Genomic DNA, 23,694 nt, shown 5'->3' on the forward strand with positions numbered 1-23,694 from the left:
GGAATGCTTGTGGGTGCTGGGTGTCTTTTGGGTGGGTGAGTGCGGGTGTTTAGGTGTCTTGAGAGGAGGGGGGAGATGCAGGGATATGCCATGGTGGGTAGGTGACTGTCTGTTGGGGTGGTGCCCGCAGGTATGGTAGATGCGCTGCATGTGGGGGTGTCAGTGGTTGGGGTGGGTGTGGATGTGGTGATTGAGATGGAAGTCTGTGATTCTGATATTGTGGTGACTGTGGGTAAGACAGGTGTTGTGGCTGGATCCGTGAATTATGGTGTAGTGGCTGCAGGTGTGTCAGGTGTAGTATCTGTGAAGGAGGGGGTGGTGGGTAGTCTGTGTAGGTACTGAATGTTGGGGTGTCTGCAGGTGGGGGTTGTCTGTGTGCATGCCAGTGGTGGGACTTGTGGTGTGCTTGTGCTTGTCAGTGGTGTCCTTGTCTGCTGAGGTGGATGCATGCCTTTGTGCATGTGTGCTTTGTCTGTGTTTGGAGAGAGGGGTTTGGGTTTGGGAAGAGGTAGGTAGAGGGGGGAAGGTAGACAAAAGGAGACTGGCTGCTGTCAGCGAGGAGGCCAGAGCCTGAAAGGATCTCTGGCAGCCAGCCAGGGAACCGTGAATGCCCTCCAGGAATGCATTGCTCTGTTGGACTTGAGCTGCCAGTCCCTGGATGGCATTCACAATGGTCGACTGACTCACAGAGATGGACCTCAGGGGGTCAATAGCGTCCTCACTGAGGGCAGCAGGGCTGACTGGGGAAGGGGCAGAGGTGCCTGCATCAAAGGTGATTAACACCCTCCTGGTTGAGCCGGCATGGGCAACTAGGTGGGTAGCTACAGGGAGGGCAGTGCTAGCAAGGGCGGTGTAAGACAAAGATGGTGCTGTTGTGGTCCCAGATGGGTCTACAACTACCAGGGAGTGTCCACTGGAGGAGGATTCTGAAGAAGAGGTGGTAGATCTGGTCTCCCCCATGGCACTCCCCTCGCCCTCTGTCCCACTGGGTCCCTCGCTCTTGTGGGTTGCAGCTTCCTGGGTCTGTGGGCTGCTGCTTCCCCACACACCTGTGCTCCTTCTCCTTCGCCTGATGATGCTGATGCACACAAATAGAGAGGGAGGGAGAGAGATAGGGTAAATATGGGTTAACATATACCTCTCGTACACACAAGTAAACATGGACTTCTGTGACTGTACATCTCATGGCTAGGCCATCTCAGGTGCCAATACTCATAACCTACTTCATGTCACTACTACCCACATCTGTATGCCTACCCTCACACCTACATCAATATCTAAGTAGGACACCACTAGTCATCCACATGATGCCAACCATAGCCCTTTTAGCTGGTACATCATGCCCTGGATGCAGTATCAATTGAATGCCTGGATACACATCATACCTCTCCTTACCCCTATCACCCATTGGATGTGCAGCTGACTGAACTAAACGCTTCAGGCTTCTACATTAACAACACCTGAATAGTCCATGTCTTATGTCATATATCCACTACAGTGTAGACAACACCACTTACAGACCATACAACACCTGCCTCTCACATAACATTGTATGCCACTCTGTGCAGTGATGCCATTATAGCGAACAACCATGAATTAGCCATTACAAGTCAGGCTCACAAACAGGTTACATCTGATATATCCAATTTGAATCTGTGGCATAGCCATGTGATTAGTCAGACACTATCACAGAGCCAGATCAGCAGATGCCAACACATGTCACTACTTAGCATACTGCTAAGTGCATCTACATTGGGCCATATAGCATATATAACACATCCATACTCAATTACCGAGTGCAGTGTCACAACAGATGTACTTCTGAAACACACATATTATATCATGGACCGCTTCCTATGCCACCACACATGAAGTTACACCAGTTGGACTATGCACCATGACAACTCAACCCTCATACACACACCATTTCAGAAATGGCAGAGCCTGTCACAGAGCCCAGACAAAACACATCTTAGCCGGTAAATAATTGCATGCTTTAGGCACACATGGACAAATACCACCTCCTGTACACCAATTACACATCCCACTACTGCATAAGGCAGCCCGAGGAGACTGATTACAAAATTTGATTCACATCAGCATGCCATGTCTCATGCAATACCCAAAGCACTCCTAATCTGCCACTACATATTTGTCAAGGCAAGCAAAAATAGTCCCAGCCCATCACGTGCTCTCCAACTATCCATGACAACATGATGTAGGCAGTAACTCAGCAATGTGCCATAGGAATTGCTAGGGCATTGTCATACATGCCATATACACACCATGGTGACAAATAAGAGATGTGTCAGGGCACTTGCCACCTCTAGTACCATCCCATTGGTTTAAAGGTGATATCCCTACAAGTATTGTTCCTAGGAAATGCATAATGTGTGAAATCAGACCTCATCAATGTTACATGTTTCAGTATCCCAGGTCGGCTACCTACAAATACCATACAGTCAGCAGGTCACCTATGTATGCCTAATCAGATGTCAGGCCAATACACCTGACCCGTGAAGCCCATTTCTGTGGTGAAACTGTAATGCTATTCCCACAATCAGCCAATACCATAACCAGTACTTGATGTATATAGTCTCAGTGATAAAAGGAGAGTCACACAGTAGTATATTCAGGTATGCTACACCGATGGGAGTTGACTGACACCTCAGAGCCATTAATGCAGCTGGATGGAGCAGTTCATACTCAAAGCTTAAGGTGATAGAAATACTCAAATCAGTGTATAGGCAGGATGGAGTCACACATGTGCATATGTCATTAGACATTACAGACATGGAGAGGTTTAGAAATGGGAGATTTACATCCACTGACAATAAAGCATGGCAACACATCTCCAAATATACTCTGTCAGGGTGCTTGATACCCATTTGCTATTGTTGATATACATGTTGCTTTTACTACAATATCACTTTGCATGCATTGAGGAACCCAATCCCATTTAAACCCAGCCAAGTCCTGGGATAGAGTCAGTACTAACCCCCTTGTGGCTGCTGTGCTGCCCTCAAAGCCCATCCACCTCAAGGTAGGCCACCTCTAAAATGTCGGCCATTAGGGGGGGACAGGGTATGAGGGGCACCCCTCCCTTACTTGGAGGACATCCCCAGCTGGGCATCAGCAGTCTACCGGGCCCAGCACCTCAGCTTCCAGCCGCTTTCTGCAAATGGTGCTCAGCCGGCTGTGGACCCCCAGGGCCTGAACTTGCTTGGCGAAGGCATGCCAAATCCCCTCCTTTTGATGGGTATTGACCTGCATTGGTGACACAAACAGAAGGAGAAAGTAATGTACACTAGCACCATATCAACAGCAGTGGACTATAAACATCTGACTCACCAAGTGCCAACACACCCATCCTCTCGGTTCACACATCTTCAATTCATGCCCCATACATGCATGTAGTCCTTCACCGGTACACTTACCCCATTCACCAACACACACACCAGTATCACACATGACTATGGCATTGGGCTCACCTGCTCCTCTGCTGCCCCACACAGCTGTCCATAAAATAGTAGGACCCCTTCCACTAGCTTGTTGAGCACTTCTGGGGTGAAGGCTGGGGCCCTATCACCTGCAGGACGTGGCATGATGGCTCCCAGAGACAGTGCACAGCAGCTCAGGTCGAGGAGGTCTTGCTTGCAGAAGTGTCAGGAGTCAAGTGAGCAAGGCTGCAGAAAATGGTGGTCACAGCCGCCGCGTACACGACGATCACCGCCCGCAGTGATCGCCATTGGCCCCAGTCCCTCATAGGCAGCAATGTTAACCAATGAGAAGTTGCACAACGGTTGCAACCGTCTACCCCCATGACGACATATGCCAGCAGACTTAGGTCACTTCCAAGTGTCCTGTGCAGCAGGACAGGCGGCTGCCATTTTTTGCACATATCATGCCTTACTGCACGAAAATAAGTGCGACATACACAATGTTTGGCCCAATTGCGGAGTAGGCCTATATGGTGTGGCTTATACATGTGACATGCATGACAAAGTGATGTGATATTCCCGGATGTCAGATGACGTGCATTTCCAGATAGTCGGAGACACATAGGCAGTGTAACCATATAGGTATATAGCATGACTATATACATGATCAGTGCAGGACAGCTCAGTGTACCACTTAAGGAACATTACACATGTGATGTGTGTAACAAACAATTTATCAGGTGCAGCCATGTGCGGCAAGGATGGGGTCTAAGCCGCTTCAGCATGCCCATTATAGTATGTGTCAGCAGTGCGACATGTCTACAGTGTTAGGTGTGTGCGATTACGACATGTTCTGCTTCCATGTGTAAAGTGCTTATCACTTTGTACATTCTCTTCTCTGTGTCCTAGATACCCCGTCATGAGGAGATTGAGACATGCACCAGTGTACCATCTGCTAGTCAACCTTGCAACCCTAGAAGACAGGCATATCATCCAGACCTATTGTCTGAATCGTCAGAACATCACTGCCTGCTCTTAAAAAATGAAAAGAAAACTTTTCATTTTTCTTTTTTAAACGCATTCCGTTTTTGTTTTAAAAAACGGGCTGCATTTAAAAAAAAAAAAGATTGCTTTATTTAAAAGTAATCACAGACATGGTGTCCTGCTGAGCCCAGTAGGCCACCATCCCTATGATAGTAGCTATTTGCAATGAATATTAAATGAGGTAGGTCCATCTGCAAGCCCTTGTAAATCGCTTTATGAAACTCCTGGAGTTTCATACATTCCAATAGCAATTACTTAATTGTGATTCACAAAAATCGCAATTTGGTAGTGGCTATTGGAAAGAATGATACATCTGGCCCCAAGTCCTTTCTAGTGTACAGGAAATACCCTATATTTCCAGTTCCAGTGTTACTTATGACTGAATGGGCCTGAGTAACAAAGGTAAACCTCCACTTTTGTGTAAGCTTATGATAGTTTGCTATTCACAAAGGTAGTTTACTAGTAGCATTTATACAACTGAGGAGTCTCCTCACGTAACAAGGGTGGACTGTCCAGTTTTTTATGTGTGGAGACTTCTGTCATAAAGATATTACTAGTAAAATACCTTTGTGATTAGCAAGCTATATTAAACTTGCTCCAGTGTGTCAGTTTGACTTTATGAATCTGGCCCATTATGTCTTTGATTAAAAGTGCATTTATATTGCAGGTCGAAGCTCCTCCTACATCAGCAAACAATCGTTCTACACCAAAAGAAGATACAGGAAATACAGTCTATGACAAAATGCTACGACCTAAGGTATTTTATTTATTTTTCATACAGGATGCTAAATACCGTCCTAGATGAGAAAAAGAAACCCAGGGCAACTCAGAAAAGGTTGCAGAGGATGAAGAATGGCAACAAAGCTAATGCAAACTTGAATGGATAATAGGAATAATATGTTTAAAAAAATTATATATATATATATATATATATATATATATGAGTGCAGTTCACAACATTTTTCTTGGGAGCAACCCGCTGAAACTGTAGAATGCAAAGATGCCGAATGCCAAGACTACCTCTTCTTGATTACACCATATGCCTCTGTTTTCCACCACTTATCACTTCCTGTCTCTTTATGTCACACTTGCAGGCTATTTTTCATTCCTGCTTTCTCTCTTTATCACTACTCTTCCATTTTTCTCTTCTAGCTTCCTTTCTTGCTTTCTGTTTCTTGCTCTTGATCAAAGTCTGAGGAGCACAAATAAGACCAGGTTCCTGAAAATGAATGCCTTTGTCTACCTCCTACAAATGGCAGCACAAATTAAGCACTGTATGTGTGTTGGTTTTAGCTTTAAAAAATGTGTTCAGTAGTAAGATAAACCACCCGCAAAAGAAACTCATTTGTTGTTTGAAGATTTACTTGACTAATTTGCAATATAATGAAATTAAAACCCAGCAGTACCCCATACATACAGTAGCTTTGTATTGGAGCTGTATGATGTGCAGAATCTTTAGCTAAATGCACGTCATGGGGATTTCTTCTGATTGAGATTGTGTAAGAAAGATGCAACTAGCATCTCAGAACAATAAAGACCTATAGCTGTGCTGTTCTTACTCTGCTGGGAATTATTCAGCAGTTTGCCGGTGATATCACTGGAATTTCATTTGCAGGATTTCCCACCTAAGGGACATTCTGTGGTAGGAAATCCTATGTCACTCCTGGCCTAGCAGGTATGACTTTACTTCAAGTGAAGTCACTCAAACTCAATAAAAGTTGGGAATAGCGATTATATAATAATAATAATGAATGTAGAGTCTAGATTACATTAAAGACACAGAGGCTAGCATTATGCATTAATCTTTTAATTACCACTCTTGCAGCATCTTTAAAGAATCTTCAAACAAAATAATTTAAAACTCTAAACAGAACACCACAGTACATAAATAGTCCCTACACATAACTCTCCTTCTCTTTAAATGCAGCAGACTTCAAAATTTGAATCTTCATATCCTTCTTCCACTACTTCTTCCCAAACAATATTCCTCTTCGTCCTGTTCCATTACGCCCTAAAAAAATAAACAACATTGTGAATACAATACCTTGTTAAATTCCTTGTTTTAAAAAAAAATGAAAACCACCAAAACAATTATTAATTTCTTTCAAAAAGATATACTGTAAAATTTGTATTACCGGTCTTCTTTCCTCTCTACTTTTATATGCCAAAAATTACTTTTCTTCTTTTAAACAAGAGAAGCAGCGGGAGGGATAATGTTAGCCTCAGTGTCTTTAATGAAATCTAGATTCTCTGTTCATTTCATTTGGAGATCGCTACTTCATTACAAGAATGGAGGCTACCATTATGTATGTTGAAAGCCCTTCAACACCGCATGTGCTCTATTGATCTAAAATAATGTTTTGCAAAAGTGCTTGCATTTGACTAGCCAGCAGCTTTTACAGCTTCTTCCAGTCTATTACCAGAAACATACGCTTTACTAGCCATCGCACCTCTTAGAGAGTGTGACTTAAATTGTTGAACATCAATACTTGCTTGCTCCATAACCCATTTAATTCATCTTGCTATAGTAGCATTATTCACAGCTCCAAATGGCTTCGCATACAAGATCAATAATTGTTTTTCTCGAGCGTTTCTATATTCCATCATTTTATTTTCATATTCATTCAAACATTCAATTGCACATAAGTTTTTACATTTTTCAAATTTTGAAAAAAATGTAGTTGCAGACATTTTCTTTGTTCTCTTCCATATTTCAAAATATACTCTTTCTGTCCCATTAGTTTTGTTACTCACCTCTACAGCCTTCACATGAGAAACCCTTTTACAAGAAATCAACCACAGTAAAGAAGCCATCTTGCTTGAAAGTCATTTTCAAATCCAGATACCTATTCCCGGGCCAGGACAGAAACAGCGCTAAGAGTACATTTACGTCCTATAGAACATCCTACCTTACTCTTGGAGGTCTTCTTAATCTCATGCTTTTCATAACTCTACATACAATAGTTTTTCTCTCCGCTGATTTTCCATCTACAATATCATAACCTGCTGAAACTACAGATCTGTAACAGTTCAAAGTCCTATAACTTAGACCTTTCTCAAACTGTTCTACTAAGAAATTCACCAAATCAACTATAGGTGCATCCACAGAATCCAAACAGCTCTCCGTGCACCAACTAGACCATATTTTCCAAATTCCCCTATACCTTCTACTTGTTCCAGGTGCCCATGACCCTTCCAGTAATTCAACAGCCTTGTTCAAAAGTCCCTTGCAAAATAAAAAAAAGTCTGCTGTGCATACAGTTCGCATTGCGATGGTGTCCCCTTCGGGTGGCAGCATTGCCGCCAGCTCAATTATCCCACTGGGCTCACTGGCGGAAACATTGTTTTCCATCGGTCAGCCCAGCGGGAAAGTCTTAATAGGACCAAACAGGAGGTAGCCAGCATCGTGGCAAACCCTGCATCGTGAGTTTGGCGGACGGGTGATCCCATCTACCAAACTCATGATTGGGCCCTTTGTCTCCATTCCACAAACCTCTTCTTAATGCCTCTATCTTCATTCTCTCAGTGTATGATAATGGAAGGGTCCTGGGAATATCCCTGAAAGAACGGAGACAGCAAACCTATCATCCATGCTAAGTCTCTCAAAGAAAGAACATCCTTCTTCAACACTTACAATATTTACTTTGAATCATCTTCATTTTCCTTTCTGGAAGCTGAAGCATAACTTTCACAGTGTCTATCTCGAACCCTAAAAAATCCGTCTTCTTTGCTGGCACTAAATTTAAAATGAAACCCAAACGTTCCAATAATTCTTTCACCATATTTAAGTCTTTCCTCAACTGTTCTGTGTCTTGGGACATAATGAAAACATTGTCTAGATAAACTATTGATCTTACTCCTCTTTCCCTCCAATAAGCCACGGCTACTCTCATCACCTTTGTGAAGCACCATGGGGCAGAGTACAATCTAGAAGGAAGACACAGGAACTGATATGCCCTTTTTCTCCAACAGAACTGCAGGGATCTCAGACTGTCCTCTCCCATTGGAATTGTGAAGTAAGCATCTTTCAAATCCAATTTCATTAGCAAATTGTTCTTTAATAGTATATCTCTCAAACAATGGAATCCCTCCATTTTGAAATGTCTATATGTCAAAAGTTTGTTCAACTCCCTCAGATTTATTATTGGTCTACATCCTTTGTCCTTTTTTGTTCCAAAAAAAGAATTCTTATGTAACTTTCATACATTCTCCTATTGGTTTTATTGCACATTTCTGCAACATAATTTCTACTTCTGCATCTGCTATTTACTTTTGTCCTTCTGTCATACAAATCTCTCTTTGTTCTCTCACCTGCTAAGAAAAATTCATAAAGTCAATTTTGAAACCTTGAACTGTTTCTAACACCCTTGGATCTTTTGTTATCTTTTTCGATGCGTCCACAAATATTTTTAGCTTTCCTCCAACTTTTTCTTGGAAAGAACCAATTATAGTCGCCATATTCACCTGGGGTTCCTTATTGATTCAGTCCTCGACTCAAACCTCTTGCTTCTTCAGTGTGACTACCTCTGCCTTTATTTGGGTAGACACCTGTTGAGGTCTGATAACCTCTACCATATCCTTTGTACTGACTGTGGTATTTGGGCCTTCGCATTCCAAGGTCAGAAGCAAGTCTCCCTGTACTGGCCCTTCCAAAAACACCTCTACTGAAAAGCTTCATCATGTTTACATGAGCCTTGTCAAAAGCTGCGAAGGTAGATACATATTTTCCTAAACTTTTAAACTAAACCTTCACTGAACAATAAACTTTTGGCTTCTCTCTCTGCCTTGTCACCTAGCTAACAACTCATTTTCATTAGAACGGCTTTCTTGCATTCAGTCATTATTCCGGCATTAGCATTGCCTAATAAGATTACTGCTCTTCGGCACCATCCTTATAATAATTCCAAGTCCACCTAATTTTTGTTAATATACGCATCCTCTGCCATGGCAAAAATTCTAGCCAACGACTCTAAAATGTCTATAACTTTGTCCTGACATTGTTTAAGAGATTGCTCCAATTCTTTACGTAGATCTATACCCATCCTAAGTAAAAAAATAAATAACATTATTCGGGACTTAAATTAGGTGTTACACACACTTTATCATCAATTACTGGCCTATAATATTCCACCTTCAATATCCTTCTCACTTCTTTTTTCTAGGGGCTTCCTCAACCATATTTAATAATGTTTCCAACATGTTCCATTGGCCATTAATCACTACTATGAGATGTCTTATATTAAAGGGAGAAAACATCTCTTCCTCTATAGGATTCCTTAAAACGTCTTTTGAGGATGAACTCTTAAAACTCTCACATTTCATGTTAAAATCATCCGGAGTTATGTGAAAGACATATTCATCATATTTATCCAAATCATTATTTATATTAGGAAAAGGCATTTCATCTGAATTTTTCAACTAATCTTCATTTGTGTTGCTAAGGACACTTGCATTGTGTAGAACACCTTTCCTCTGTGTGCCGCTAAGGACACCTTTCTTTTTTTAATCAATTTTAAACCATCTCTCTTCTAACCATTTACTTCACTATTTTCCAAGTGCTTTGTTTTGCTCAATCTTTTACAACCTTACTTTCTCAAATCATCATCCTCAGACAACAAAAAATATTCCTCGCAAAAATCCATCTCTTTCCTCTTTTTCTCTTTAAGGATATCATCCAAGGTCTCTTTAACCTGTGCTCTCATTTACTGTTGAATGAGCCTCTTCCTAATATTCTAATTCACTTTAGCTGTTGTGATCTCAAGACATCAACCAATATTCTGCTTTCATATTAATAACTCACTATAAACTTAAAATACTACTTCTAGTTATACACTAAATCCATCAAATACTAAGTATAACAATAACACATAAAAAATTCCTCCTTATATAAAACACTTGTTAAGTTTCGTAACTCCCATCTTTGCGTCAGAAGATCGATTGTTTATGTACCATTACTTACGCGGCTTAAATCTTTGAAAAATTCCCCCTCATATGTTGTGTTATGTAGAAAGGCTCAGTCCAATATGGGTGCCACAATCTCGCAAGATCTTAGCAGCCAATTGCCTTTCCAAAATATGCAGTCAGAGGGTGCGGTTGGAAAACTGAATCTCCAGGCTATGACTAAAGAAAACGAAGGCCTGTGTATACAAAGCAGCACACGCCGACCTCGCGCCACACTCCTGTTCTCCTACTGAACAGGAGCTTGAAGACTCATGCACGCAGAGTGGGGCATGCTGACCTTGCGCTACACTCCTAATCTTCAATGCGAGCGTCTACGCCAAGAAAGAATTTAAATCATGAGCGCAAGTGAGAAAACCATTCCTCCAAGAACGGTAAGCACAAGACCTGCCACAAAGTTTCTAAAAATGTGCTTGTTTTAAAGAAAAGCACTTGCACGGCCCTAACTGCAATCTTAGGTTAGAATTGTATCTGATTTAACCTAAAACAGCTAGATTAGCAATAACATTGATTATCATATAATCTCATCTACCTTTTATGCTTCTAAAATTAGAAGGCAGATTGTAACAAAACTAAACCACCATTAATTCAATAATTAATTTTTCATTACACTTCAAATAAGTTTAAGATAGCTATGAGAGTGATACTTATCTCATCAGGAGCAGCATTTAAAAGAGTAGGAGAGGTCTGTGAAGGGACTATTTATGTACTGTGGTGTTCTGATTCTAGTTTGGAATTGCTTTTTTTGAAGATTCTCAAAAGGTGCTAAACGAGTGGCAAATAAAAGATGAATGCATAATTGTAGCCTATAGTCCTGTAATGAAATCTTCACCTGTCTTCTCTACTTCATCTTTATTGAATGTTAATTTTAAAATATGTCCTCTCCCAATATAGACTTGGTCAGAAAGACATAAACCGCCATACACTGGAAAAGAGAGAGTTAGGTATGTCAATAGTGTAGGAGATTTAGACATGAGGACAAGGAACCATGGTCACTGTGACAGGGAGACATGGGCACTGGAACACAAGATTTGAAGTGCTGAATCACAGAGGCTGATGCAGGAGGTCATGAAACCCTGGATGCAGAGATAAGATATTTGATTGTTGTAACACAGGTAGTGAAAAAATTAAGAGAGCAGCAGGTAGAAATGGGCATGAGCCTTTGGAAAGTGTGACAGAAACACTCAGAGACTATAACTGTGGGATGATGAGCCATAGACATGGACACTGAAACAGGAAGTCGCTGAAATTCACGATGGGAATGAAAGAAGGTGACCCACTTTCTGAATAATGGAGACTCAGCACACCTTTCGGGACAAAGACAATGTAACACAGTCACATTTTTACACACATGTCATGCAAAAAGGATCCTAAGTAATCCCCTTGGACAGCTGAGGAGGTGGAATATTGGCAGCGACGTGGCTTTCCACTGGCAAGAATCCTCCAGGAGAAATTAAGAACCTCCTCCACAATCAGGGGGAATGCCAGACATCGAGAACCCTGTAGCATTTTTAGTATGAGCTGTGGCTTAGAAGACGTAAAACAAAACCTACAGACGAGAGGTGTTCAGCCCCTGTACAAAGTTATTGGTTGCTTCTGGCCCATTCTCATGGGTGATTCCATGTTGTATATTTTCTAGAGTGCACAAAGGTGTAGTGGTGGTTGCTGAGATAGAAGGTATGGGCAAGCATCCATGAGCTTAAGGAGCATTTACAGGTGCTCTAGACGGGGAGTTTTGGTATTTATTAAGATACTTTGAGTAGTAAAAGCCCCTTGTCCAATGTATGCAGCTATATATTTGCCACTTAGTCCCCTGAAGCCCTGATAGCCAACACACAAACTCTTTTTGCTACAAGTGAACACGACTGTGTGGCCCAGGAATATCTGTGGCTAAACAAAGTTACTCTCTCCTTGCGGAAGTTGTCTCCTCTGGCCTGATCAGGCTCAAAATGATCTGCATCTTCAAGATCTTCCATTCCACCAAGGTGAGTATCTTCTCTTGTCTCAGATTACTTTACACTACACCTCCATCAGTGCTCTTAAGGGGTTACCTTGATGACTGTTTCTCTATTTTAGGGACTACAGCATTTTTCACATTGAAGGTCATTTACTTTCTCCCTTGTGAATATCCTTTTCCCCGGTTGGCCATTTGGGATCAAATATGGAATGACTCTTCAGCAGTGGAATAATAATACTTCTCCCAGGTCATTGTCAAAAATTTTTGTTTATTCACTTGGTAGTAGGTTACTAGTTATAGTGCTCATACACACTCAGATGCAGGCTTACCTCCACTGTTAGCCCTTACAACTTCCAAGACCAGCGAGACACACAGAATCTTTTCTCTCTACATATTTCACCGCAACATCATCCACTCACGCAGAGGCATCCTGATGTAAGCTACAAAGTATAGCACCTCTCAATCCTCATGGAAATACAAACATGTAAGATGTTACACTCTCTTTTCTTGGAGAAAGAAGGCACATTGATTGTGGGCCTATCTCTGAACTTTTTGGAGCTGGTATACTTACTCCTTGTCCTCAGCATCATTAACCAAGCACCAATGAGACTTAATTTAACCAGTTTCACTAATATTTTTTGTAAACACCACCAGTTCCCACTACTACTGCTTGACCTGCGTAATGCCTGTACTACAAAAGACATTCCTTCAAGTCAGAAACACTGTGTCTCTAATATTTACCTACACATGTCTTGATATAAGGGGAGAATTAGAGAATAACAGCCATACATTGATGGTTCACCAACCTACTTATTCATAGTTTCGATTGGCAGAGTTTTAATTGCTCCTCCAGGGAAATCTATTGACCTTCCTGCTTGTTGGCTACATGGCTGCTAGGGCATTGTGCATGTTGCCCACCCTATAAAGTGAGGGCTGACCATCACTAGATTTCTCAGCCTCAGACCACCTAGTGAGGTATGCCAATGCCGAGAAGGAAAATAAAGCAGTGAAACCAACATGCAGTAAAAAATGTTTTCTGGGGGAGGATGGGGCTGAAGAGTCATAGTGCCACTTAATAAACTCTTCTGCCTTCAGAGAAACTCTCATACTGGCAGTAGCTCTGTAAATGTTGTGATCCTCCGCAGGCAGATGAGGATCTCTGAAAAGGACAGGCAGTCCTTTGACAGGGGAGCCACGATCATAGCCCCCCCTTTGATGTATTAAGCTGGCAGGTTGCCTGCTTGACTCTAAGTTTGTATGTTATTCTTTTGACGTGTGGTATGTATTAGTACCTGGCTACAGGAGAGGCATTTTGTCTAGTTAGACACAATGGCTGCACCAGAAAATATGTGCAGTGCAAACTCAAAGAGCATGTCCAGAGGGGTAACTGTCTGGCTCCAGGACTTGATTTTTCCCTGATTCCAACATGCATTGAACTGACAATAGAATATTGGTGGCAGAAGGTATTCTTATCTCAAGCTCACTATTCTGCTGCTCTTCAGTTGTTGCCTATTCTTTCTTTATTGGCTCTTCCAACAATTCTTCATTTGGGGCCTTATTATGAGTATGGTGGTCCTAGGACCGCCGTACCTGGGGTGGCAGTCAGGGCACTGCATCATTGGTGCTCCATTGGTGATGATGCTGCAGGTAGGCCCGCCACAGTCCCGTTGCAACCACCAGGATCACAGATCCCGATGTGTTGGCAGCGGTACAAGGCATGCTCAATCTTGGCGGTGCCAATATCAGCACCGCCATGCTGATTACGGCTTGCCTTTCCAGCAGAATTTCTATGGCAGGGACCTTGCACTGCCCATGACCCACCTGTCAACACACTTGGAATGTACACTGTCTGCCATGGCAGGCAGTGCACATTCCAAGTGTACTGGCTGTGGAGACAGTCCTGTGGCATTGGCCTGAGAGCCAAAGACACCCCACTGTTTACGCCGGCTTGTCCGGCGGTGAGTTTATAGTATGGTGGTAGCGACTGTCATATTGGTGGTCCGGCGGTTAGCCCGCCCAACTCGTAATCTGGCCCTTAGTCTCCTAACCAGAGCATTGTTGCAGGATACCACTCTTCATGCAGCATCATCACAGGTGAAAATCAATTGCCAAGACATTCACATTGTATCAGCTACTCAAACATGATAGCTAAAGGTGACAAGTCACAAATGTCATTTGAATTTTATTTTTTTGGCAGTGCACAAAATGAAGTAAAATGCGACTAACTCTATCAGTCTATGATTTAGCCAGGTCTCAAAGAACCTGTTACTGCTCCATTGCACACCAACTCGTTTTTTCTAGACTATTTGAAAGTTGCTGCAGCTTATTATACTTCCACTGCTAGACTTGATCCTGATTTCAAAACTGAAATTGTCAAAAGTTTAATTGTTAATCGATTTTCAACTGATCAAAAAATGAAGGCCTTCTAGTATTTATTATAAAAGCTTAGTATTGACTACATATTTATTGAACAGAAAATACTTCAATATTGAAGACAAAAATATCAAGGTAAAATAGATGGAAAACATATTGGGGGTCATTATGACTTTGGTGGTCTCAGGACTGCCATGTTGGCGGCGGCAGTCGTACTGCGAACGGGCTGGCGGTGAAGACCGCCAAATTATGACCATGGTGGTCTTCCCAACAGAGCACAGCCAAACCACCGCCAGTGCGAACATGCCGCCACGAATGGCTGTAGGCACCTTCAGGCCGGCAGGGACCATGTTCCCACCGGACATATTACAAGAATGCACACCGCCAAGGTTTACGCCATGGTCGCGCCACCATGAAAACCCTGGCAGAAACCAGTTCTATAAAAACACCAACCTTCTGGAACACATACCTTACTAGAGCTGCCATGGTACCTGAACTGAAAGTACTCCCACTGCTCCTGCCCACACAATGTCTCCGGAACCAGCAATGGCAACGAAGACAACAACCGTGAGTACATCAACCCACATCCCACTGAAGGGAAATCCCAAACTGCACACGCACACACAACAGACACATCCAGGATGGCTTGTGATGGCAACACACACACGTAACCACACACCAGTACGGACATACACACACACCTACCTACACACATGCACACCCATACCACACACATGCACACCCACACTACACACATGACGGCCAACACACACCAACCTGCAGACACAGCACTGGCACTGTCTAACACAACCATCCACAACAACACCAATACACACAATGAAAACACAACCGCAACTACACAGATGCTTCGCCAAGCAATGTCATGGCACACAACCACATGACACCACACACTAACAACGTCAGTACCATCGAGGGTCCCTGCTTTAATATGGTAGCTCATCCAGGGAAATTGAACAATTAGAAATGAAAGTAATGGAGCTACTCTTTAATTGTACTCCAAGGATATATATAGAAAACCACAGTTGTATACCTAATCAATATGTGTTTAATGCGTATGTCAAAAAAGTATCTCACGAGTCTCAGCATAAAGTGTTCAAAATGGCAATATGCTTCTGTTAATTCTATTCATTTAGGCATACTTCATTAGATCAATCCTATATGTCTTTGATATGTTTATTACATTTTATAACAAATTATGACAATAAATATATCAGAGCAATAATGTACATAAAATTCCTTAAGACAACACAGTACAGGACAACCTGAATATTCCACTCCTCATCAAAGAACAAGCAACAATAACACTTATACCTCATTCATAATCAAATATAACCAGACTCACCTATAAAATCATAAAAGCTGTGAATGGTCCAAAATCTAATACAGAATTCATCTATAAATCATGGAAAGACAAATATATGCATACAAATATTTCACAAAGAGTTCAAACAATTCCAATAGTCTTTCATAACGAGGAAAACACTTTGACAGCATGTGTATCAATAGAGTCAATGAAACAGAATTTTGGAACCCATAGCCTACACGTGTTTCGGTATCCCTCGCATAGAGAGGCCACCTTCATCAGGGTGGTTCCAGTCCAATGGTTCATGAGGGGGGAGAACAAAGGTAAGACAGGCGTACTGAACTAAACACCAGTTTTTTTTGTTAGATACAACCATGTCTGTAGATGATTTCTTACAGGGCAAGACTTTTTAAAACTCTCTTATTGGAACAGATCTCTATTGGGATATATCGAAGTCCAAACACTCTCCTAGGGGTACCAAAGACTGCTGTAGCGGATTATCTTCAGTTAGGATACCTGTTCTGTTGTTTTAGCTCCTTTGGGAGTACAGGTTCTTTAGCTTATCACTCACAGCCATGGAGATGAAACCGATACAGGCTGATACAGAGCTCAAAAAGTTGTATCTTCTGTCAAGTCCTCGCTCCATACTAACAACAACATGTAACAACACCAGAGAACAAATAAACACAATCACACTGCCATACAAGGAAGCATATACCACAACACGCAAACACCACAACACATATGACATAGCCATCACCACACACATGAATGCAGACTTAACAACCACTCAAGGGCACACAACACCACCATTACACATTTCTACACAAACAATACACAGTTTTGCTACATACATGCATGTAACAAACATATCTCACACACAGTACACAGCAATGACAGCGGACAAATGAAAAGGCCACACCCACACATGCAGCCCAGGCAGAACAGCTGGCACAACCAACACACACACGTCACGCACACACAAACCAAAGCCCACAAATACCAAACTACCATGTTAAAAGAAGGCAGGACAAGTATGTCAAAATTGAATCCAACAATATGTTGGTCCAGATATATTAAAAAATAAGAGCAATAAATAATTACAAACATAAGTACAAATGAAAGGCCAATGGCCAGTCCAAAATGCCAAAGGCACAAATGGCACCTTGGAGTGCCCCAACTTGACTCCTGACAGCACACTGACCTCCACATGGTAGGGGCAACAAGGGGGCAGGCAGGAACCTCAGGGATTAGGTAGAAGGGGTAGAGGACGGGCTTGGATTTGGGAGGGTGGTCTTTGGGCTTGGGTTTGGGAGGAGGTCCTTGGGCTTTGGTTTGGGAGGGGATCCTTGGGCCCGGGAGGGGTAGACTTCTTGGTAGGAGGAGGGGCTTGGGCACTAGCAGGGGGACAGCGGAAGGACTTGGAGATTGAAGGGCTGGACTTGGGGAGGGAGGAGGAACACTTGGAGGTGTCACAGGGTGGGAAAGGAGTAGGGAACAAATAAATCTCTGACAGGTAATGCTTCTTAGACAGACGGGGGTCATGGCAAAAGGGTTTGGGAATGGAGGGAGAAGGAATGGTTGTAAGATATGTCAATGTTTTGGGTGCAAGTGTGTTTGTGGAATGCTTGTGGGTGCTGGGTGTCTTTTGGGTGGGTGAGTGCGGGTGTTTAGGTGTCTTGAGAGGAGGGGGGATATGCAGGGATATGCCATGGTGGGTAGGTGACTGTCTGTTGGGGTGGTGCCCGCAGGTATGGTAGATGCGCTGCATGTGGGGGTGTCAGTGGTTGGGGTGGGTGTGGATGTGGTGATTGAGATGGAAGTCTGTGATTCTTATATTGTGGTGACTGTGGGTAAGACAGGTGTTGTGGCTGGATCCTTGAATTATGGTGTAGTGGCTGCAGGTGTGTCAGGTGTAGTATCTGTGAAGGAGGGGGTGGTGGGTAGTCTGTGTAGGTACTGAATGTTGGGGTGTCTGCAGGTGGGGGTTGTCTGTGTGCATGCCAGTGGTGGGACTTGTGGTGTGCTTGTGCTTGTCAGTGGTGTCCTTGTCTGCTGAGGTGGATGCATGCCTTTGTGCATGTGTGCTTTGTCTGTGTTTGGAGAGAGGGGTTTGGGTTTGGGAAGAGGTAGGTAGAGGGGGGAAGGTAGACAAAAGGAGACTGGCTGCTGTCAGCGAGGAGGCCAGAGCCTGAAAGGATCTCTGGCAGCCAGCCAGGGAACCGTGAATGCCCTCCAGGAATGCATTGCTCTGTTGGACTTGAGCTGCCAGTCCCTGGATGGCATTCACAATGGTCGACTGACTCACAGAGATGGACCTCAGGGGGTCAATAGCGTCCTCACTGAGGGCAGCAGGGCTGACTGGGGAAGGGGCAGAGGTGCCTGCATCAAAGGTGATTAACACCCTCCTGGTTGAGCCGGCATGGGCAACTAGGTAGGTAGTTACAGGGAGGGCAGTGCTAGTAAGGGCGATGTAAGACAAAGATGGTGCTGTTGTGGTCCCAGATGGGTCCACAACTACCAGGGAGTGTCCACTGGAGGAGGATTCTGAAGAAGCGGTGGTAGATCTGGTCTCCCCCATGGCACTCCCCTCGCCCTCTGTCCCACTGGGTCCCTCGCTCTTGTGGGTTGCAGCTTCCTGAGTCTGTGGGCTGCTGCTTCCCCACACACCTGTGCCCCTTCTCCTTCGCCTGATGATGCTGATGCACACAAATAGAGAGGGAGGGAGAGAGATAGGGTAAATATGGGTTAACATATACCTCTCGTACACACAAGTAAACATGGACTTCTGTGACTGTACATCTCATGGCTAGGCCATCTCAGGTGCCAATACTCATAACCTACATCATGTCACTACTACCCACATCTGTATGCCTATCCTCACACCTACATCAATATCTAAGTAGGACACCACTTGTCATCCACATGATGCCAACCATAGCCCTTTTAGATGGTACATCATGCCCTGGATGCAGTATCAATTGAATGCCTGGATACACATCATACCTCTCCTTACCCCTATCACCCATTGGATGTGCAGCTGACTGAACTAAACGCTTCAGGCTTCTACAATAACAACACCTGAATAGTCCATGTCTTATGTCATATATCCACTACAGTGTAGACAACACCATTTACAGACCATACAACACCTGCCTCTCACATAACATTGTATGCCACTCTGTGCAGTGATGCCATTATAGCGAACAACCATGAATTAGCCATTACAAGTCAGGCTCACAAACAGGTTACATCTGATATATCCAATTTGAATCTGTGGCATAGCCATGTGATTAGTCAGACACTATCACAGAGCCAGATCAGCAGATGCCAACACATGTCACTACTTAGCATACTGCTAAGTGCATCTACATTGGGCCATATAGCATATATAACACATCCATACTCAATTACCGAGTGCAGTGTCACAACAGATGTACTTCTGAAACACACATATTATATCATGGATCGCTTCCTATGCCACCACACATGAAGTTACACCAGTTGGACTATGCACCATGACAACTCAACCCTCATATACACACCATTTCAGAAATGGCAGAGCCTGTCACAGAGCCCAGACAAAACACATCTTAGCCAGTAAATAATTGCATGCTTTAGGCACACATGGACAAATACCACCTCCTGTACACCAATTACACATCCCACTACTGCATAAGGCAGCCCGAGGAGACTGATTACAAAATTTGATTCACATCAGCATGCCATGTCTCATGCAATACCCAAAGCACTCCTAATCTGCCACTACATATTTGCCAAGGCAAGCAAAAATAGTCCCAGCCCATCACATGTGCCCTCCAACTATCCATGACAACATGATGTAGGCAGTAACTCAGCAATGTGCCATAGGAATTGCTAGGGCATTGTCATACATGCCATATACACACCATGGTGACAAATAAGAGATGTGTCGGGGCACTTGCCACCTCTAGTACCATCCCATTGGTTTAAAGGTGATATCCCTACAAGTATTGTTCCTAGGAAATGCATAATGTGTGAAATCAGACCTCATCAATGTTACATGTTTCAGTATCCCAGGTCGGCTACCTACAAATACCATACAGTCAGCAGGTCACCTATGTATGCCTAATCAGATGTCAGGCCAATACACCTGACCCGTGAAGCCCATTTCTGTGGTGAAACTGTAATGCTATTCCCACAATCAGCCAATACCATAACCAGTACTTGATGTATATAGTCTCAGTGATAAAAGGAGAGTCACACAGTAGTATATTCAGGTATGCTACACCGATGGGAGTTGACTGACACCTCAGAGCCATTAATGCAGCTGGATGGAGCAGTTCATACTCAAAGCTTAAGGTGATAGAAATACTCAAATCAATGTATAGGCAGGATGGAGTCACACATGTGCATATGACATTAGACATTACAGACATGGAGAGGTTTAGAAATGGGAGATTTACATCCACTGACAATAAAGCATGGCAACACATCTCCAAATATACTCTGCCAGGGTGCTTGATACCCATTTGCTATTGTTGATATACATTTTGCTTTTACTACAATATCACTTTGCATGCATTGAGGAACCCAATCCCATTTAAACCCAGCCAAGTCCTGGGATAGAGTCAGTACTAACCCCCTCGTGGCTGCTGTGCTGCCCTCAAAGCCCATCCACCTCATGGTAGGCCACCTCCAAAATGTCGGCCATTAGGGGGGGACAGGGTATGAGGGGCACCCCTCCCTTACTTGGAGGACATCCCCAGCTGGGCATCAGCAGTCTACCGGGCCCAGCACCTCAGCTTCCAGCCGCTTTCTGCAAATGGTGCTCAGCCGGCTGTGGACCCCCAGGGCCTGCACTTGCTTGGCGAATGCATGCCAAATCCCCTCCTTTTGATGGGTATTGACCTGCATTGGTGACACAAACAGAAGGAGAAAGTAATGTACACTAGCACCATATCAACAGCAGTGGATTATAAACATCTGACTCACCAAGTGCCAACACACCCATCCTCTCGGTTCACACATCTTCAATTCATGCCCCATACATGCATGTACTCCTTCACCGGTACACTTACCCCATTCACCAACACACACACCAGTATCACACATGACTATGGCATTGGGCTCACCTGCTCCTCTGCTGCCCCACACAGATGTCCATAAAATAGTAGGACCCCTTCCACTAGCTTGTTGAGCACTTCTGGGGTGAAGGCTGGGGCCCTATCACCTGCAGGACGTGGCATGATGGCTCCCAGAGACAGTACACAGCAGCTCAGGTCGAGGAGGTCTTGCTTTCAGGAGTGTCAGGAGTCAAGTGAGCAAGGCTGCAGAAAATGGTGGTCACAGCCGCCGCGTACACGACGATCACCGCCCGCAGTGATCGCCATTGGCCCCAGTCCCTCATAGGCAGCAATGTTAACCAATGAGAAGTTGCACAGCGGTTGCAACCGTCTACCCCCATGACGACATACGCCAGCAGACTTAGGTCACTTCCAAGTGTCCTGTGCAGCAGGACAGGCGGCTGCCATTTTATGCACATATCATGCCTTACTGCACGAAAATAAGTGCGACATACACAATGTTTGGCCCAATTGCAGAGTAGGCCTATATGGTGTGGCTTATACATGTGACATGCATGACAAAGTGATGTGATATTCCCGGATGTCAGATGACGTGCATTTCCAGATAGTCGGAGACACATAGGCAGTGTAACCATATAGGTATATAGCATGACTATATACATGATCAGTGCAGGACAGCTCAGTGTACCACTTAAGGAACATTACACATGTGATGTGTGTAACAAACAATTTATCAGGTGCAGCCATGTGCGGCAAGGATGGGGTCTAAGCCGCTTCAGCATGCCCATTATAGTATGTGTCAGCAGTGCGACATGTCTACAGTGTTAGGTGTGTGCGATTACGACATGTTCTGCTTCCATGTGTAAAGTGCTTATCACTTTGTACATTCTCTTCTCTGTGTCCTAGATACCCCGTCATGAGGACATTGAGACATGCACCAGTGTACCATCTGCTAGTCAACCTTGCAACCCTAGAAGACAGGCATATCATCCAGACCTATTGTCTGAATCGTCAGAACATCACTGCCTGCTCTTAAAAAATGAAAAGAAAACTTTTCATTTTTCTTTTTTAAACGCATTCCGTTTTTGTTTTAAAAAACGGGCTGCATTTAAAAAAAAAAAAAGATTGCTTTATTTAAAAGTAATCACAGACATGGTGTCCTGCTGAGCCCAGTAGGCCACCATCCCTATGATAGTAGCTATTTGCAATGAATATTAAATGAGGTAGGTCCATCTGCAAGCCCTTGTAAATCGCTTTATGAAACTCCTGGAGTTTCATACATTCCAATAGCAATTACTTAATTGTGATTCACAAAAATCGCAATTTGGTAGTGGCTATTGGAAAGAATGATACATCTGGCCCCAAGTCCTTTCTAGTGTACAGGAAATACCCTATATTTCCAGTTCCAGTGTTACTTATGACTGAATGGGCCTGAGTAACAAAGGTAAACCTCCACTTTTGTGTAAGCTTATGATAGTTTGCTATTCACAAAGGTAGTTTACTAGTAGCATTTATACAACTGAGGAGTCTCCACACGTAACAAGGGTGGACTGTCCAGTTTTTTATGTGTGGAGACTTCTGTCATAAAGATATTACTAGTAAAATACCTTTGTGATTAGCAAGCTATATTAAACTTGCTCCAGTGTGTCAGTTTGACTTTATGAATCTGGCCCATTATGTCTTTGATTAAAAGTGCATTTATATTGCAGGTCGAAGCTCCTCCTACATCAGCAAACAATCGTTCTACACCAAAAGAAGATACAGGAAATACAGTCTATGACAAAATGCTACGACCTAAGGTATTTTATTTATTTTTCATACAGGATGCTAAATACCGTCCTAGATGAGAAAAAGAAACCCAGGGCAACTCAGAAAAGGTTGCAGAGGATGAAGAATGGCAACAAAGCTAATGCAAACTTGAATGGATAATAGGAATAATATGTTTAAAAAAATTATATATATATATATATATATATGAGTGCAGTTCACAACATTTTTCTTGGGAGCAACCCGCTGAAACTGTAGAATGCAAAGATGCCGAATGCCAAGACTACCTCTTCTTGATTACACCATATGCCTCTGTTTTCCACCACTTATCACTTCCTGTCTCTTTATGTCACACTTGCAGGCTATTTTTCATTCCTGCTTTCTCTCTTTATCACTACTCTTCCATTTTTCTCTTCTAGCTTCCTTTCTTGCTTTCTGTTTCTTGCTCTTGATCAAAGTCTGAGGAGCACAAAAAAGACCAGGTTCCTGAAAATGAATGCCTTTGTCTACCTCCTACAAATGGCAGCACAAATTAAGCACTGTATGTGTGTTGGTTTTAGCTTTAAAAAATGTGTTCAGTAGTAAGATAAACCACCCGCAAAAGAAACTCATTTGTTGTTTGAAGATTTACTTGACTAATTTGCAATATAATGAAATTAAAACCCAGCAGTACCCCATACATACAGTAGCTTTGTATTGGAGCTGTATGATGTGCAGGATCTTTAGCTAAATGCACGTCATGGGGATTTCTTCTGATTGAGATTG

The 23,694-nt window shown here is 43.2% G+C and overlaps 1 protein-coding gene across 2 annotated transcripts in view; it reads left to right on the forward strand.

Annotated features, from left to right (window-relative positions):
• Positions 1–23,694, forward strand: part of LOC138268348 (SLAM family member 5-like) — a 586,627-nt gene that overhangs the window by 470,822 nt on the left and 92,111 nt on the right. For both annotated transcript variants that reach the window (XM_069217902.1, XM_069217901.1), the window contains exons 8-9: positions 5,152–5,241; positions 22,872–22,961. In XM_069217902.1, the coding sequence (XP_069074003.1) occupies positions 5,152–5,241; positions 22,872–22,961 (180 nt within the window). The remainder of the gene's footprint in view (positions 1–5,151; positions 5,242–22,871; positions 22,962–23,694) is intronic.

Source organism: Pleurodeles waltl, chromosome 12, assembly GCF_031143425.1.
Source record: "Pleurodeles waltl isolate 20211129_DDA chromosome 12, aPleWal1.hap1.20221129, whole genome shotgun sequence".
NCBI lineage: Eukaryota > Metazoa > Chordata > Amphibia > Caudata > Salamandridae > Pleurodeles > Pleurodeles waltl.